Source organism: Muscardinus avellanarius, assembly GCF_963383645.1.
Source record: "Muscardinus avellanarius genome assembly, chromosome: 8".
In the NCBI taxonomy this organism is placed as follows: domain Eukaryota; kingdom Metazoa; phylum Chordata; class Mammalia; order Rodentia; family Gliridae; genus Muscardinus; species Muscardinus avellanarius.
The window spans coordinates 113,253,192-113,272,693 of NC_137794.1; the positions used below are offsets into that span (position 1 = coordinate 113,253,192).

Genomic DNA, 19,502 nt, shown 5'->3' on the forward strand with positions numbered 1-19,502 from the left:
TTGTTTCTAGTTTTAAGAACTAATAGAAATGTTCTTGTATTTTCTGATTCTACAGAAGCAAATCATATCTAATAGTAGAAAATGTTTTCATTTTGCAAAAAAATCATAGCAATAATGGATTTTATGCCTGAGAAAATCATGCATGTAGCTTATAACCACCTAGGATGAATAAATTTTATCACTTTTATCACTATAAATTATTTTCCTTATTCTTCAGCAATTTCTTTCTATCCGGAAGCTCTGCCTTGTTGATTATACTTGAAGGCAGTAAGCAGTACAATAGAAATCCAATTTTCTGAATAGAAAGGTTCCATAATGTCAGTAGACTCCTCGTATTAGACCCTTTCCAAAACCTTAAATCTCGAGTTCAAAGTCTTCACTTATGTCTTGACAATAGCTTTCAGGCCCATCAACACAAGAATAAACACTTCTTCTCTTTCAAGCTGCTGAAGCATATTCTCTTTATATCTGTTAATATACTTCTTCAAAGGAAAAGAACTTTTACCTTCCCCCCAAAATCTTTTTCTTTAGTTCCATTGGGACAATAAGAAAAAACTTGCAACTTAATGTTGTATCTTAATTACCCAAGATAAGGAAGAAAAATAGAGGAACTGGAGTGGAAAACGGAAGAACAAAAATTCCCTCTCGATGAAGCTGAGGACCTCTCCTAGTGCACACCCTGGGTTTATTTCCCAGCCATTCCTGAGACTTTAAAGCTATTGACTAATCAATCACTCAGGAGGACTTGCATTCCATTTTTGATGCCACTAAGAATAACATTTAGCCATTTTATTTGTGGGTCACTGTCATGCCAATGACATTTATCACAACCGTACTAATTCAATCAAGGTTGCGATTAAATTAATTTCCTAATAGCTATTATCACAATTCTTGTTGCGAGAGACCACTAATGTGCCTTCCCAAGTGATCAAGTAGCAACACATACAGGCATAAATCCACACAGCCAACATTTACTGCTAGTGTCACTCATGTGTATAAATAAAAATACATAAGAGATTTATTGTTTTTATGTTCTATATGGAAAGACTCTTCTCCAGCATTGGGCGTGGGTGGACACACTCTAGGCTGTTCTTTGAGACTTTGGGCTTGCACATCCCAGAGAACACTGGCAGGCCAGCACCCAGGAGTCATTATGGCCACCAGAATCTTTGCTGAAGTCACATTTAGACCGTTATCTCTTCGAAGCCTGCTGATAGATTCTCATTCTTGTGACTTTATAGTGTCAACAAAGGCTTTCTTGAAAAAAATCCCAAACCCACAAACTGGAATGAGGACTATATGCACACAGTCAAACATTTATTATAAGATATAAAAAGTATACACAACATACCCATACGCTTCTGTTTTCTATTCCTATCCTTTCTCACTACCCAGTGTGTGAAACACTTAGCTAGATGTGGCTATATGTTCTTTTTAAGGGTGGAAATGGGGGAGGGGTGAAAAGAGATCCCAAAAGTCTGCTTCTACCTGGCTGGTAAGGCAGGACGGGGCCAGGGGCTCCCCTAGCCTGGGAAGACGTACTGAACGTTTAGGCAGTTGGGTTTTTTCCATCCTTTTTTTTCCCATTCGTGTCTATGTTATAATTTATTTATTTTTATATCATTTAGTGTCTTGTAATTATACATCATAATGAGGTTCAGAGTGATAGAAGCACGTGCACCTGGCGCTCAGTGTTTCCCTCCAAATCCTACCTGCCCCCTTCCCTTCCCAGTACAAGTTGTTGAGATTGGTATTGACAATTTCCTGTATTCTTTGAAGTGCTTCTTCATCCAGCCTTCTTCTCCCACCTCCCTCCCACAATCCCCTTCCTCACCCTCCTTTCTACACACCATCTACTTCTCACCACCTCCAGACAACCCCAAGAAAGACGCCTTTGCCGTGAGGACGGTGGTTAGAGAATCTCTCTGCTCTCTGGGACTGCGAACCCAGTCCTCAGTGGGATCTTGATCATGGAAGCCAAAGCAGACGGTTGTGAGAGCACTCTGTCCTTCTCAGCGATCAGTCCCTGGCATGCTGCCCGTGCCCTGGAAGCTCCTTACCTAAATAACATCTTTTCATCCTGTGACTTGTCCCTACTCCTGGGAGTGTTCCCTGATCTATAGGCGAGGATAGGTAACCCTGTAACCACCTGCCTCAGTAGTATATTCTTCTTAGGAATAATCATCACCTTTGCAATATTTGTGTAATATCTTCTTTCATATTGCACTAGCCCCCCCCCCAGGATGGATCCATAGCTATCTTGTTCATTTCTGTCTTCCTAATTCACAAATAGTGACAAACGTAATACACTCTGAATAAATACTTGATGAAGGAGGATTGGTAAACTAATATATGTAAAGTGCAGTTTAGTTTCTGGCCTATAGAGGTGCACATATTATGATAATCCATATTATGAATCATCACATAGATCTGTACCATCCTGAAACCTAGACACATTGGGCTTTGTTGGTAGACTTTCTGAAAGATTGTCTACTGCTCATAATCCTCAGAACAGTATTTCTGCAGGCTCCTGGTTCTCTTCTGGTAAACTGATCTGGGTCTTCTCTTTACACTGGACCAGAGCCTTTGCTTCTGGTGATGTAATGCACTACATGCCCTTCTCCCTCTCTGCCTTCCTGTGCAACTCTGGGGCTTTATTCTTAAATGTCTCATTACCACCAAAGCTTTTAGACTAAATTATAGCATTCTATTTTTAGTTGTTTTCCAGAAGATATGGTATGGCCTGAAAAGTGTCTAAATGCTGTAATAATGAGCCATCAGCCTTTTGAGCTCTATAGTTATATTTAGGTGGGTTCCCTAAGCTAAGGCTGCACAGTCTCTATTCATTATATTTGTGTTTATTTTCAAGCCAAACGAGAAAGCAGTCTTGAATGGACCAGAAATTATGGGGCTTCTCTGAAGTATTATCATCCCCCAAGCCTAGTTTGTTTCTGGAGGGGATACAGCTGACCTGCATTTTATTTTTAAAAACTTCTTAATGATTCCAAAGGAAATAGCTGTGAAACCACTAAATGATGCTTCATATCCTTGGACTTTAAACTAAGGATTTAGTTTAATTCAAGCTCATCCTGAAAGCCTCCTTTGTGCTGGCTAGTTTGTCCTTTACTCTTTAGGAAATGGGGTAGAGGAATGCTGCTCTTTGAGCAGGTGGTAGGATAATAAAATAATAGCTGTAGGAAGGTGAATCCAGCAGCGGTGAGAAAAGATAGGTTGAAGGAGTGGGGATAAAAGAAAATAAAAGAAGTCTGATAGAGAGCAGGCAAGTGTTTCAGTGCAGGAGCTCCGAGGGCCAGAACCACAGGGTGAAAAAAAGATGGAGACCCAGGATCAGAGGAGTGGAGTGAGGATGGAGACACAGACTAGAGGAGTGGAGCGAGGATGCAGACACAGACTAGAGGAGTGGAGCAAGGATGGAGACCCAGGATCAGAGGAGTGGAGCGAGGATGCAGACCCAGGAACAGAGGAGTGGAGTGAGGATGCAGACCCAGACTAGAGGAGTGGAGTGAGGATGCAGACCCAGACTAGAGGAGTGGAGTGAGAATGAGGATTGCAGCAAGTGTGGAGACCCAGGTCAGAGGAGTGGAGTGAGGATGGAGACACAGACTAGAGGAGTGGAGCGAGGATGCAGACCCAGGATCAGAGGAGTGGAGCGAGGATGCAGACCCAGGAACAGAGGAGTGGAGTGAGGATGCAGACCCAGACTAGAGGAGTGGAGCGAGGATGAGGATTGCAGCAAGTGTGGAGAACCAGGTCAGAGGAGTGGAGTGAGGATGGAGACACAGACTAGAGGAGTGGAGCGAGGATGCAGACTCAGGATCAGAGGAGTGGAACGAGGATGGAGACCCAGGATCAGAGGAGTGGAGTGAGGATGCAGACCCAGACTAGAGGAGTGGAGTGAGAATGAGGATGGCAGCAAGTGTGGAGACCCAGGTCAGAGGAGTGGAGTGAGGTGGGAACCGGGGCCAGAAGAATGGGGTGAGCATGTAAGGGAACACAGGTTTAAGGACATGACAATTGCAGAAGCAATTATGAGAAACAGGCTAGACTCCGAGTGCCCAGGAAATGGCCAGGTTGTGTCTGTAATAAGTATGAGGAGTGCAGTAAAAAGAAATTGTTTGTATCTTTGGAACATGGTGAATTTGAGGTGCTAGGGAGATGGGATTCATTGGAAACACGAGCAGGAGTTCACGAACAATACCAGCCTTTCCCATAAGTATATTGACCAAGGTGTCATCCCTTCCAACTGTCTGGTTCCTTTTGCCTCTCTGTAAATGGCATGTGTATTAACTCATAGTCAGTCTTTTATTGGAAGGTAGAACATCTTAAAAGGAAGAGTCTTTGACTTCTTGGGGGAGTCTGGAACATTCATTTTATCTACACTGACCTTAGACTGTCTGTAATAGATCTTTTCAATAGCTCTTCTACCTAAATCATTTTAATCTAGTCATCTTGAAATTAAATAGCATACTGGAGGAAAATGGGACCTAGAAAGTATCCATGAGCTGGCCAGGTTCACACAGCCAGTTATCACTGTCCTGACTCCTTGACCTTCTGCCTCCCCCACCAGGCCAAATGGCTTTTGAAACCAGGCATGGTGCGGTGTACCCACAATTTACCATCTCTTGCCCTTTCTCTTTAGCACAGCTGGATACTTTGCATTCAGAACTGTTCTTTAAACTGTTTATATTCCTTTGGTCTCTTATAACCTATTAGTGTTGACTCTTACAGACTGAACACTTAATATTTTTGCTTTTCTTCCCTACTTCCTTGAGAGTCTATGTACAGTCACTTTATCTTTGCTTCTACTAAGAATAATCAGTGTTGATAACCAGTCTATATTTTCTCCACACCTATGCCTTGCCCAGCCCTCTTCCCCAAATAAAGGTAGATTCTAAGGTAATGGATTTAAGCATAGCATGGATTTTTAGCTGGAAAAAATTATTGCAAAAAAATAATCTCCGTTGTTAACTTGTTTGGCTCCCTTTAAAGCCCAATGGCAATAGAGATCTCATATCTTTTGTACCTTCTATTCCCTCTTCTCTGAAGAGAATGAACCGCATTCTGGGAACTGTAGGAACCAGCACATGATTAAGTAGCCATCAAGCAATCTGTTCTCAGCACTGGATCTACACTGCATCCCTGGAAGCTGTAATGATGAGGCCCGTTAGTGATTCTCAGTAGAGCGTGGTTTGATTAAACACATCCCTGCTGCACCTGAACACTGTAGAATTCATGCTTGCTCTTGTTCCTACCGTCTAGATGCCTTGAACCTCAGAAACCGACAGGTCATCTGTGTCACGCTCAAAGTCCTTCAGCATCTGGTTGTGTCAGCTGAGATGGTGGGCGAGGCTTTGGTGCCCTACTACCGGCAAATCCTTCCCATCCTGAACATCTTTAAGAATATGAACGGTGAGTCATCCCAGGAGTCAAAATGTCTTCTGAGCCCTAAACAGTGGGAGTGGTTTGAAGTAGAGTTAATGAGCCATGCTTTTAGGATGTATTACTGCATAGAAACCTGGACCTACTTGGAGATCTGAATAGTGTACTTTCCCCTCCCCTTTCTGCCACTCCTGAGGGAAACAGTAAAATTAACAGTTTCATTTATTACTCCTCACACATACAGCTGTCTTACTCAGCACACAAGCACTGAAGCACTTCTCTGAGCTTGCATTAATTAAATTGTAAATTTTTAAAAATAGTGTTTGGATACATTAGTAGGTTTTGAGTTTGTTCTTTTTTTAAAAAAAAGTAATTCTACCTTTAGGTACTTTCCACTAGAATTTCAGTAGCTTTATTTGTAGTGATTAGAATGATTTGTTTAAAGCACCATTGAAATTTGGTAAGTGATTTAGAATGTTTTCATATAGATTCTCCCATTTCTAAAAAAAAAGTAGGAAATATATTTTATGGTTACTAATTATTCAATAATTTTCCTTAATTAATCATTTATAGTTATTAAGTGGATGGTGAGTACTGATTAAAATATACATCCATTTCTACTTACTTTTTAAATAATACTTTATAAGTTTTGGAAAACAGATGAGCACAAATGAATCTGTTTTACCTTAAAAAAAATTTAGTAAGTTTTTCATGATCTCTTGGCAAGCAGTGGATGTGCATCTGTTTGTTGATAGTGTGGTTTTCTTCAAATAATGCAAATATAATTTCCTTTATTGCTGCTAACTTTGAAGTTCTTTACTTCTCACATGCATTGTATAAGTCAATTGAAGTTAGTCCCTGACAAGCATGTAAATAAGTTGGTAATTTAGTGGAACTCTGCATGAAAATTTCGCAACATGATCTGTTCATTGTACATGCGAGAAAAAAATTAAACAAAAAGCTGAATGTATGGCAGTTCCCACTACAAACAAACCCTTTGTTTGGAACCAGTATTTCTTATATTAATACTAGAGTTCTATGAAGTCCGCTTCAGGCATATACTATTTAGGAAGCCATGAATTCTTAGAAATTCTTTAGCTATCCATCAGTAGTAGGATCTAGTTATATGGTTAATACTAGATGCATTTAATGCAAAGGACTTCAAGTGGGACTTAGGGAATTTAACAATTCTAAATAATCTGAAGAGCTGCGGTTCATTCAGGCAAGATGGTTACTCTCTGAGAAAAGTAAAAACTGGGCTTTATTAATTCAGTCTCTAAATGTCCAAACTTAATGCTTTTGTAATAGTATTCCTACTTTGTGAAAAATAGCAATTTACATATTTTTCACTCATAATTCATATTTACCATATATATTCATGGAATTATAAAATGATCCCACATGCACACATGTTCAATTAATATTCATAAAGAAGCTCCAAGTTCATTCATCATATTGAAATTTTAATGGGGGAGCTAGAGACAGAGATACCAAAAGTAAGGACAGACACAGAAGTGGAGATGAGAGAGACGAGAGAAGAAAGAGAAAAGAAGAGAAAGGAGAAGTTATTAAAGGAAAGGAAGAGTCAGGGAAGAGCTACCTCTAAAGGTCCTAGGTAACACTCTTGAAGTGTGGGAAATGGCAAGAAATTCCTCGTCACCCTCACGGGGCTTGTTTGTTCTGTTACTCTCGTGGCTTTCCTGCTCAACTTGCCTCTTAGCAGCATTTTGGCCGTGTGAGTACTTGTCTCTTGTCCTGCCTAGCTGTGAAGTGCCCTTGCGAAGTCTCCTGTGTTGAAGGCTGGGTTCCCAGTGCGGCGGTGTTCAGAGGTGGGCTTTGGGGAAGTGCTTTGGCCGCCAGGGCTCTGAGCTCATCAGCTGGTTAGTGTGCTGAGAGCTGGATGGACCACTGGGAGGTGGTGGGAGCTCTAAGCAGGGGAGCGCTGTTAAGGGAAGCGGGTTACTGGAGCTTTGCCCTTGACGACTATATCTTGTCCCCAGTGCCTTTCCTTCTCTTTCTCTGCTCCCTGCCTGCCACGAGCTGAGCAACTTTCCTCTGCCCTGCCCTTCCTCCATGACGTTCTGCCTCATCTTGGTCAGAAAAATGGAGCCAGTGGACCATGGACTGAGTGAAACTGTTGAGCCAGAATAAATCTGTTGTTCATGTCAGATGTTTGGTCATATCATGGAGAGCTGACTAACACATCTCTGTACTTGACCATCATGGAAGTTGAGCCTCCGCACACTTTTCCTCCCTCGCTTAACCATAGAGGGACAGATAGCTATGACAGTGTGTTAATCTATTATAGGGACACAGAAAAATCTGGAACTTAAATTTAAGCATCATTTTGTATCACTGTATAAAAGAAGAAAATTGGTGATATTCAAAAGACAATTCGAATCTCCCGTATCCTCCAGGAAGCCTACAAGGAAGAACTGACACGCTATCACAGAGACAGATACATCTCATTGGGAGTTCTCATCTGTTAAGCAAGGCTTTGGGTTTCTACTGCTTCTTCATTGTAGTTTTTCTTTAACTCTATAATTCACAAATGTTCATATACCTAACAAAGAAAGTGATTGGCTTTAGGAATATATCCCTATTAATAGGTTATTACTGTGGAAAAATTATAGCTTATACTATAGTTCTTAATTGGTTTCAAACACAGCTAGCTCTTTCAGAACATTTCTTAATACAGTAATTCTACATTCAAACTATTTTCCTGCCTAATACTCTTCTGATATTTGAGGGGGGAAATATTAGTTTCAGCTTCATTTTCTCCTTATCTTAGAAACCTGTCACTTCAAAGCCATAATGTAGTTTGCTGTGTTTTCAGAGGGTCCTATTACAAAATTGGAGCATTCTAGCTATAAAAACTTAAAGCTCTTCTTCAAAGTGGCTGTGTTATCCTAGATCCAATTCTGCCAGAAGAAGCTTATCACAGGATTTCCAATTGCGGTCATACTTTCACTAGAAAAATGATTTAGCTTTAATAAATCCTGCTTTGTGGTTATAGATATGTTATCCATACTCACAGAACCATAATACTTACTTTATTTAAACAGATGTCTTAGTAACATCTTAGCAACAGATATAATTATTTATGATTAAAATTACATTAGAAATTTATAGTATGTGGCATTAGAAAGACACGTCCTCATTTTCATTGAATTTAAGAACAATTTTGCATTTTTATTTCTCTTTTTCCTACTTGTCTTTTATGTAAATCAGTGTCTTGTTAAAATCAGATTCAAATATATTTCTTTTAAATCCCACCACGAAATCCCTTTTAGAATGAGACCAGATATAAATGACAGAAAAAAAGAATGAGGGATGATAGTCTTTCAAATATAGTGACCCTGCCCTGTGTCTGTCCCCTTGAAGTGCAAACTTTAGCTTTAGTCCTACCGTCTGATCTTTTTTACAATGGCTGTCCTATTTTAATGTTAAATGAACTTTCTCTGAGTAGTCAGGCAGCTGGACAAAGCGTATACCAATTTCCCACAATGAGGAGAGCCAGGCTTGAAATCTCAGGGGACCCACCCAGGAGCAAAGAAGGACAGGGAGGAGCAGAGCGTCATCTTGGCCCCATCCATACGTTATAGGCATTACAACTTAAGACCAGCCCCTAAAGGTTATTCTTGTCCTAGAAGAGGGCATGGCTTTGTACTTTTATGTATGGATAACATTTTTCACAAAGTTTAAATTAGCTGTGCTCACAACAACAAGCAATAAATCTGATGTGAATACTAATGTGGCAGAAAGGGGAGGCTGCAGAGCCAGGGAGACCGAGGTGGCCTTTCACACATCGCTCAGCTTCCCTGGCCTTCAGCTTCTTCAGCTATAAAAAGTGAGTAACACCAGCTTTTGCGAGGGTTGGCATGATAATTAGAAACAGTGAGCATGGTAGCCCCTTCACATGGAGCCTGGACTTGACTGGGTTAAATAAAATAGCTATCATTATTTTATAATATAATTTAATCCATTATTATTTGATGTTTTGATATTTATATTTATGTATTTAATACTGTACAAGTGCTATATATATTCACTACTGTGCAAATATATTATATGGTCTAATATGAAATACAGTCATGATATATGAATTATTATGTAGCATCTCAGCTGGGGGTGGGAAGCACTGTGTGGGCCGGTGGGTCTCCTCCCACTGGGGCCTTGGCCCTTCCTGGCTTGGGGTTTAGGTGCAGCTTCCTGGCCTCAGAAGCTTGTCAAGCACTTTGCTCTGAAGGATTCATCTTGCCTGTGGTTTCTGAGTGTCAGGTGAGTGGACAAATGACCTGAAGGATTCATTCAAGCATACGTGGTTTTCAAGTCCATTCCTTCTTGGTATAATCTGTAAGCTCCAATATGTGAGTGGTATTTGGGGGGAATTTCACCTTTAAAAGTGAGAGCCTGGGATAAGCTAGACGTGAGATACGAAGCCCAAATCAAGGTCCTCTTTGGAAGATTCAAACTGGTATCTAAGCTGTTGAATTCGCTTCCCTGAATTTACACTATGAGTTTCAGATGTCTAAGATGAGCTGTGTCTCCAGTGACTGCTATGAGGTGAAAGGGAAAGAGATGTTTCTATAAAACATCCTCGGAGCGCACTTGTCGTGTGATCAGCAGCAATTTCATCTTTCCTCTCTTCTTTCATAAATGTTATTAAAGGTTATAGAAAATTAAGACAAAGGAATGTTCAATTTATAGCTTTCAGATCTGACTACAAAATTAGTAATGTAGTACATTACATTTAAGGGGCATGAGCCAATAAATGGCATTAAACATTCACAGGTAGCGGGAGAGCTCTGCCAGCAGAGCAGGACCTTCCAGGAACCCCAGCTCCTCACTTTGAATGCTTTGTTTCTAATTGCACCAATAGCACCTAAAACAGTTCAGGCTCCAGGCATCAGACCCTCTGATAACAACCTAAGTTTGTGTTATGACTGTGCAAAAGTAAATATAATAATTAAATGTCATGTTGCCATGTTTGTAGAAATCAAGCAGTTTTAGAATTATCTGAGATAAACCTAGGATGTATACCACTATAAACAAATAGAAATCCATTAAAAGACTTAAAATTTTCAATTCAAATACAGCCACAATAAGACATGTAGGTAATAAGAATACATTAAATGTTCATAATTTTAGAATGTTTAAACCAGTATTTGCTCCTGATATGTGACTTATAAAAATATTAAAAATTATTTTATATACTTCTATTATGCATTGTAATTATACATTGTAGTGAGGTTAAAAGTGATCTAAAATACACACACAGCATTTGGTGTGCTGATAGCTTCTTGAAACAACTTCTCAAGAACCTAAGCATTTTAGACAACCTACCTGAACCCCCTCAGATATCTCCCTTAGTTCTGTGAAATCTGATCCTTTCAAACCTGAACTCATGATCCTTTAAAATATTATGAACTTTGAGCAGCTGATAGTTTGCCAAAATAGAAGGACTTGGGTTTTTCTGTCTCAGCAATTGACTTGTACAAGGTTATCTTTCATCACAGAAATTTAGTTTAATTTTGAAATTAAGGTTTAGTCTTCATGGATTGTAGACAATTTTGAGTCCCTGATTTGTGTATTGGAAATTTGCTTCAGAATTCATTGGAAATTATCAGGTTCATTAGATTCAAAAGTACTCGGATGTCCTAAGTTTCTTGAGACAGTTATCAGAACCACTACCCCCAAATTTCTGAAAATTAGATTTTGAATGAACACTATTGTGTAGATTTAGAATTGTTGTGTGTATAGATAGTCTCTCTGAGCACTAGCTCTCTCATGCAGAGGTGGCTGGATGGTCCAGTGAATCCTAGGATCATAGCAAACCTGGAAAATAGGTGAAGAGGCCTTTTGATCTGAGCATCTCTGCCATTTACTAAACTATGTGATCAGTAGTATCACAAAAGGCAAAACATTTGTTTGAGTATTCTTTTCCTTGCTTGCTGCATAGTAGAATTAGGTCATTAGTAGATGTTCATGTGAAATTATTAATTCAGCCTACATGACCAATCTTGTTCATTCTGTCTTATCCTAAGTAACCCATTACTCCATGAGGTACTCTGTTCTACTTTGAAAGAGAAGTGTCCTATGCTAAAACTAAATCTGTGTCTCATATCTCTATCTGGTGTGTCTCTGTAGTCTAACTACACAGTACAATGCCTAGTCTCTTTTCCAAATAAGACCTTCAAGAAATTATGGAAAACTTCCCTTCCTCCTCAGCCTTCACATCTCTCAGTTCAATGTCCCAGTTTCCTCCAAGCTTTCCTTAGAAGCAGAGCTTCCAGACCTGGAAACTCTCTGGGAACAGGATGGAGGATCCATTATCTGTAGAGACAGATAGTTATGCAATAACCGACAGTCCTGGCACTGGCATGGCTTCCCCACCCTCCATGGCCACCAGACATGGCCAAGCCTTGCACACCTCTTTCCCATTATGAAATCCACAAATACTCACCAGGTTAAATGCATTTACTCTTCACTAAGACCCCTTCACTTATGTTCGACTCAAAATTCACTTGTGGAAAATCACATGGGGAGGTGGGGCAGGCGCATGCTGCAATTCACACCTGTTAACACTTTCCTCAGTAGGCCTCTCTGGTTTTTGCCCAGAGAGAAAAGTTATTCTCAGAGTTGTCTGTCCACATCTAGAAACAGGAGCTGGTAGTATGATGACCAAATAAATTAGAATCCATGTCTGACGGCTTGTTCCCTGTGTCCATTTCCTGTGAACTCCGTAACAAATCTCCTGGGTGGCTTTAGACAACAGAGACTTACTGTCGCTCAGTTCTGGAGATTCCAAATTTAGGAGAAGATCTTGGCAGGGCCACGCTGCTTCTGAAGGTGGTGGGGAGAATCCTGACGTCTCTTGCTCGTGGAGGGGCTAGCATCCTTGGCGTCCCCGGCTTGGAGCCGCATTGCCCCGTCTTTGGCTCCATCCTCACGCAGCATTTCTCCCTGTGTCTGTGTCCCTGTGTCTCTTCTCCTCTTCTCATAAGGGCACCAGTCCTCCTGAGGATTGGGTTAACAGCCCACCATATTCCAGTATGACTTCACCTAAAAGAATTGTTTTAACAATGTCATCTTTCCAAATACATTCAGACTCGGAGGCTTTGAAAAGGACGTGAACTTGGGGAGACACTATTCAGTCCACCACAGAGTGGATATGCTTGGTCCCAAGACATGCAGAGAGAGAACCTTGTCTTTTTTTTTTTCTTTTTTTTTTTTTTTTTTTTTTGGTGGTACCGGGGATGGAACCCTTCTACCTCCGGGCTACACTCCCAGACCAATTTTATATATTTTTTGGAAACAGGGTCTCTTAAACCAGCAAGGCTGGCTTTGAACCTGCGCTATCCTCCTGTCTCCACCTCCCAAGCACAAGGATTACAAGCCTATGCCACCACGCCCAGCAGAACCCCGTCTTTTTAAGTGAAGACCGGGGCTGTGGGTTTTTCTCCTCCCTCACACTCTGTAGCTCTGAGACTTGCTGTGAAGGACCTAATGCAAACTCCTTTCAACAACAGCAGGAGCCCCTCCTTTTTCCACCTTTCAGCAAGAAGGGTTTGTTTAGTTGAAAAAGGAGGATTGCCAGACGCTATTTTGTGGCACATACCTATAATCCCATTTAGGAGGCTGAGACGAGAGAATTGTGGGTTCAAGGCCAGCCTCAGCAACTTGGCAAGATCCTGTTTCAAAATAATAAATAAATAGAAAGGACTGGGGTGTAGCTCAGAGGTAGAATGCCCCTGGGTCCAACCGAGAGAGGGGTGGGGAGAGATTTAGGTAGGTTTTGAGCAAGGGAGATAGCAGCTTATTGTTTGTTTGTTTTCTTTCTTCTGTAATGCTGCTGACTACCAGAGAGGTACGAGGACACTTTCTGCAGCCGTGGGTGCTGTCTGGGGGTCCCACAAGCGCTTGGGCACAGCTGCAGCCACCTTTCTAAGGACCATAGCCCCGGCAGTGCAGAAGACTGCACCATCCATGCCCGTCCCTGTCCACACCAGCTGGGCAAGAGGTCCGGGCCTCTGTGCCCAAATGGGGTTTAGATCTAGGAGTTTACCAGGCAGACAAGGCAGGAAGATACCTTCAACAGGTGCAGTAACATGGAAAACGCAGCAGCAGGACACTGTGGGGCGGGGCTCAGCGCTGAGTGCACAGGCTGCAGCACCAGAGCCTCCAGGTCCCAGTCCTGTGTCCCAGCTATGGGACCTTCCATAGACTACACCAGTCTTCTCTTTCTCGGTCTCCTTGATTTAAAAAGCAGGTTATTGGAAAGACTGAAGAGGTTTGTTGACCTTCAGAGAACTGTATGACAGTCAGATGGCAGGGTGAAGGCAGTGAATTGTGGATTGTGAGTGCAGATGGGCCTGTGTTGGGCAAATGTGTTCTGTAAGTGTTACAAGCCCGGACTCCCCCACAGGACTGTAGAGAGAACTAAGGCTTCACGTGATCCTTCCAAGAATATAAAGTAAAATACGCTGGAATTCATATATTTTTTCCAAGGGATGTGATGCATAATAAATGTTTGAAAACCAATGAAGTCTTTACTGTACGTGAGAAATGCAATGCAAAGTTTAATTTCTAGGTGCTAATTCCTTCTTGTAGACAAACTCTCCTTGCTCAAAGCCCCCTCCACCCCAAGCGGTCTTAACTCTTCTCTTGAGCCCCTCGTCTCATTTCTGAAGAGGGCTGAAGTATTTAATCATAAGGCCAGATCCAGAGTTGGATCTGGGTTGGCCAAGAATTGTTTGGCTTAATGGACCATTGAAACCCCATACTTCTTTCCAAGCTAGACAAGGCTTTCCTCTTGTGCACGGCTCTTCTGTTTGCAGTTTGGATTTCAGTCTAACTCTTTCCACATCACGGTGTCCATGCTGCTCCCAGGCATCCAAGTTCTATTTGTATTGGCTTTGGTGACTTAGTCTCACCATGGCCCCTGAAGAAATCAGGCTGTCAGAAACATCACGAGAGTCCCAGGCCGAGGGCGAGTTTGTTAGACCCACAATGGCTCGCAAAGGAAAATGGCATTCGCTGTTCCTGAGGCTGGCAGAGGGGCAGCTGCTGTTTGGAAACAGGCCGGAGATGGGGCTGTGACTGGCACCTGCACCCCACTGCCTGCCGTGGGAATGGCTAGGTGGCTCATTCCTGGCCGTGGATGCTCAGCCCAGAGACTCTTGGGACACAGCCCTGTTTCCCACCAGATTCCAAACTCAAACATCACATCTTCTCAGGACTTATCCCTAGCCCGACTAATTTGGGAGAATGGCTTGCTGTCCCAGACTGTCTGCTGTGGGCAGGTTTTATTTTCTGTGTGTCTCCTGCCAGGGCTCAGAAATGGGGAGAGGGCGGGGACAACTGGCTGTGAGCAAAGCCGTGTTTGAGCTGTGTGCTTGGTCACCACCCCCGCCCCTCACGTCACCAAACAAGGGGCTGAGGACAGGGCCATTGGGTCCAGCTGGCTCCAGTCCTTGGCCAGTATCATCACACCGCTAGCTAGAAGCTGGCAAACTTCTGAATTGGAGAGTTCCACCAATTTGACTAAGCCTTTAAGATGTGCCTGGAGAAATCTGTCTCATATACTTTAATGATTTAAACACTCAAATGGGCCCCAAGTGAGCAGGCATGCAGATATTCACCCAAGAGAAACAGTGTTCTCTTCTATTGGTGCAACAGAAACTACTCAGTCTGGACGAGAAAGCAAACAGAGATTTTGAAGCTTTAATGTAAGGAGGCTTCTCCATTCAGTCAGTTCATAATCTGTGCTTCTGGAATCATCTAAGTTATCACCTCTTCTAGATGTGTTGATAATTGAGGTCTCATTCTCATTTTCCTTGATACGCTAATCTTTCATGAACACCAACAAGTGACATTTTAAAGGCCTCCTTGTGGACATTGCAGAGGAAATAAGAATGTCACCAAGTGTAGCCATTATGTTGAATATCCGTATTCATGACACAAATAAAGGCAAGTTTAAAGGGGGTAGGACAAAGGGCAAGCTTTATTCAGTGAGGGAGCCTTTTCTGGCCCTGTATAAACCTAAAGGCCTGCTGGTTCTGCTCACTCCTAAATTCTACAGGCACGACGAATCACACATGACCCTAGAGATTATGAAAAGGCTGGACTTGATTTACCCTCAGTATTCTCTCCTCGCCGAGCTTGATCATCTGCCCGGTCCAGGAGGGAGGGGAGGACTTGTCATCGAGGTAGAGGAGGATGGGACGAGCTACTGTGTTAAGTCCTTAGTGACTGTTGCCCGCCTGGACAAGTGTTTTGGGCCAGAGGGGTGCCGCTGATTGAGGGCCGCTCGGGTACCTGCACCCCACTCCTGCAGCGTCCTGCATGGAAGCATTCTCTAGCCTGCCATTCTCTGGCACCCCAGCGTCCCACGCTCGGCCTGGATGCTTGGATTTGTGGGTTCCCTCTGCCCTTGTAGGGGTGTCCCTATTACACAAGGTCACTTGCCTGAAATTCCTTCCTGACGCACTGATGAAGGGCTGCGCCCACGCCCTCCTGGACCCGGAAATCCACGGGAGCCCCATTTCAACTCCTTGCCACATTTATTTTGGTTTCTCTTAGCCAAACATGATGCTACAGGAGGAATTTTCCACTTAGTATAAAATCAGCTTTCCATTTTTATTGTCTTCTTTCAAAAATCTATATTTTTCACTCTTGACAAAATGGAATATAAATAGCTCGGCATAATCTTAACCATCAATGAAGGTGAGATCAAAAATACAATGGACATGTTCCCCAGAAAGCGGCAGATATTATTGCTATTCCCTTGCTGGCCTGTGTGCTGTATTATACTCTCATGTACATCCTGAATTAATGGAGCAAGAAATACAGAATAAAGGGAACGGTACAATGTGTTATGAGTAAGCTCTGTCCTGAGCCCTCCAAGATCAGTTTACCTTCTTTCGCTCTTAAATACAGTATTTTATCACAGCTCTTCGTGAGCCTCTTTATATTCATTTTGAGGCGGCTGGAAAATGAGAGCAAACACGCTCTCTGCTCGGTGACTCCTAACGTGGATTCCGTGTACCTCACCTCGTACCCCTGCCTCTGCCGCCCCTATGTGTTATCTTGGAATGTATTCCTTGATCCTGAAGTTATTTTTATCACAAACTAAAAAACTAGTTAATGATACAATCTTAAAATTTTAAAAACAAGAATGTAATTGGGCCATTATTGCTCTGTAATTCTGCTATTTTAAGCTTTGTTTTGACCTGTGGGCAATTTGGATGTTTATTTATACACCTAAAGGATTGTGAGGAGTTTTGTAGTTCTGCTAACAGAAATTATTGAATATTATGCTTTTGTGGGTGCCTGTGTATTATAAATATGGCAAACAACCACCTAACCAAATGGCTCAGACGTGGTTCTGTGTGTAACAGTGAAAGTGTGCTGTCCTTGCCAAGTTTCCCGTGATCTATGACTATAATGTGATGATATTCCTGGAGAAGCAGCACCGTGTTTTATGTTTTTGTGATGGTCAACTGAAATTCCTAGCAGGACTTTTGTTCTGGGTTTTAAGCCACAGTGGGATGGAGAGAAAGAATGAGATGTGGGGCCAAGAGACACCTGCTGGCAGGCCCACCTTCTCATGTACCTGTCGTGAGGGCTACTGTTCGCCATGGGGAATGAGCTCACCTCGAGGCTGGTCGTCCTGCATCCTCAAAGCCTGACACACCAGGCCACCACCAAAAGCACAAGAGAGCGATGCCGGTTTTTGCAAACATTTTCCAGGGGATGTCAAAGAGAGGACCACATTGTCTACTATTCATTGATTCATGAAAAAGCAACACATTTGTAGAGTGCTTACTAGGTACCAACACAGCAAAGCTTCCTAAAGCTCCTTGAAGAGAGGAACTGCACTGCCACACTCATTTTTCATTTGCCGGATCTGTCAGGCTTCCTCATAGCCTTGGCCAGCATAGCGGAGTCAGTGTGGATGTCCATGATGGCCCAAGAGCTAAGGTGTTCACTACCATCAGAAAATATGGAGCTCTGGAAAAAGGCGGCCACATGGCCAACTGATACCACCCTGCAAACGTCCTTGTTTCATAGAAACAGATACCTCACCTCACCTTCTGGATGCTGGGGTCAGACCACAAATTCAGCAGTGAAATTCAGATTTCATAGTAGATTTGTTGAGACCACTAAGTGGAAAGAGTGTTACTTAGACTTAAAGAATTTTCTTGTCAAATGGCATAGTAAAAATACAATCAAATTTCAAATTAGCCTCGACCACCATTATCGTCTTGCAGAAGGAAGGGAACGCCTACTTCCTCCATCCTCACTACTGTGGGTTCCTGAGGACACCCTTCATGGGGTACCCACAAGTAGTGTTCATAGGGTGTCTCAGATTGCGATGAGGATTTTTTAGTTGAATTTTTGCTAAAAGCCCCATTATACAATTTCTGCTAAATCTTTCCTGAGAACAAAATTATCATACCTATGTTGTGTTTATAAACCTAAACAAAGAACATTTGAGACCATTAGTCCTGAAGCTACCAACCAACTAGATTTGAGAATCCACTCAAATGGATATAATGTGTGGTCAGGGAGCATTATAAACTCGCCTGGTGTGTGCCTGTCCCCACGGGGTCCTACAAGTCCAGCCTTGCTCTGATCTGATAGACCCATGAGCTTAAGCAGCAATGAGCTAGAAGCCAGGAGGCTGGGACGACCCAGCGCTGTTACTAGGATGTGAATTCCATTGAAGACTGTCTTTTCTTCAGTGCTTTATCCCTAGCACCAGAGCACACTGGATGGGTGGATGAATGGGTAGCGTGCTAGCTTTCTATTGCGTCCATAACAAACTATCACAAATCTAAGGGCTACAGGCAGCACGCACTTGTCTCTCTTGGTCCTATAGATCAGAAATACAGTGAGCTCGGCTGGAGAACATGATTACAACACACGAAGGCTGAAACCAAGATGTCAGCCACCATGTGTTCCTTTTAAAGATCCAGAATAAGTGGTTTCTGAACCCATCCCACTTGTTGGGAGAGAGGAGTTCCAGCAGCTGTGGAACAAAGGTCCCTATCTTCTGGCTGGTTGTGGACGGGAGTAGCTCCCAGTTTCTATACTGCCCACATCCCCTAGGTCATGGTCTCTTCACCTTCAAAGCAGGTGGTAGAGGGCAAGTCCTTCCCCTGGGTCCAAACGCTGTGACCTCCCCTCCACATCTTGTCTGCTTCCTTGTCTTCTTTTAAGGGATTATATGATTACTCAGGTAATCTAGAATAATCTTTCTGCCTCAAGATCGTTGGGGTAAACAATCTTAATTCCAGCTACAGAGTCCCTTCATGGCAATATCCTGATTGGAGTTTGCTTAAATAACAAGGGGACAAGAATATCTGTAGAATCTGTAGACATCTGTAGAATCCTGTTTTCTCCATGAAGTCATCCAAAAGTCGAAGGCTGGATGGCCAGTGCTAGGAACTAGACGTGCACACTCAAGAGGAAACAGATTAACCCCCAACACAGACCAAAAGTGGCTTCGCTCTGCACACCGGGGATAAACTCAGAGAAGCCTGGGAGCATGAAGGACCTTCACTGGGTGTGACAAGACAGAGTTTAAAGGTTTTCAGTGCTACTAGGTCTGAGTCACTTTCTGCAATGATTTAGTGATTTATATATAAGTGAAGAGTTCAGTCGATAGGGTCCCTGTCTTTCAGGAGGTTACCACGGTGATACACGATGGTGTCTCCCACAGAATTCAATTAAAGCCTATCAGCCAACGCTGCTCTAGGTCCCATGTACAGCGCCCCATCACAGTCAGCCTATATTGAGTCCTCAGTAATTTCATCAGATTACCTAAAATCCCACAAGCCAGCAATAGAAAGGATGGGGCAATATTATTTTTAGAATTGTTATCCTTCCTTTACAGACAAACAAGCTGAGAACTGGATCAAATAACTTACCTAAGGTCAGCTGACAGGAATGAGCCCAAATAAACTGGTAAGAGGTAAAGATATCCTGCATCCAGACCCCGTGACAGATACTCTGGCAATGTAAATTGGCTTGTGATTCTGATCCACAGATTCCTTTTATTGAATGTATTGAAGAGAATGGAGGTTTTATTGATC

At 42.5% G+C, this 19,502-nt stretch overlaps 1 protein-coding gene across 1 annotated transcript in view; it reads left to right on the top strand.

Annotated features, from left to right (window-relative positions):
- Positions 1 to 19,502, top strand: part of PACRG (parkin coregulated) — a gene marked incomplete at both ends in the record, with an annotated part of 502,240 nt that overhangs the window by 288,446 nt on the left and 194,292 nt on the right. Inside the window, one exon of the mRNA XM_080700312.1 lies at positions 5,281 to 5,430. Coding sequence (XP_080556438.1) covers positions 5,281 to 5,430 — 150 coding nt within the window. The remainder of the gene's footprint in view (positions 1 to 5,280; positions 5,431 to 19,502) is intronic.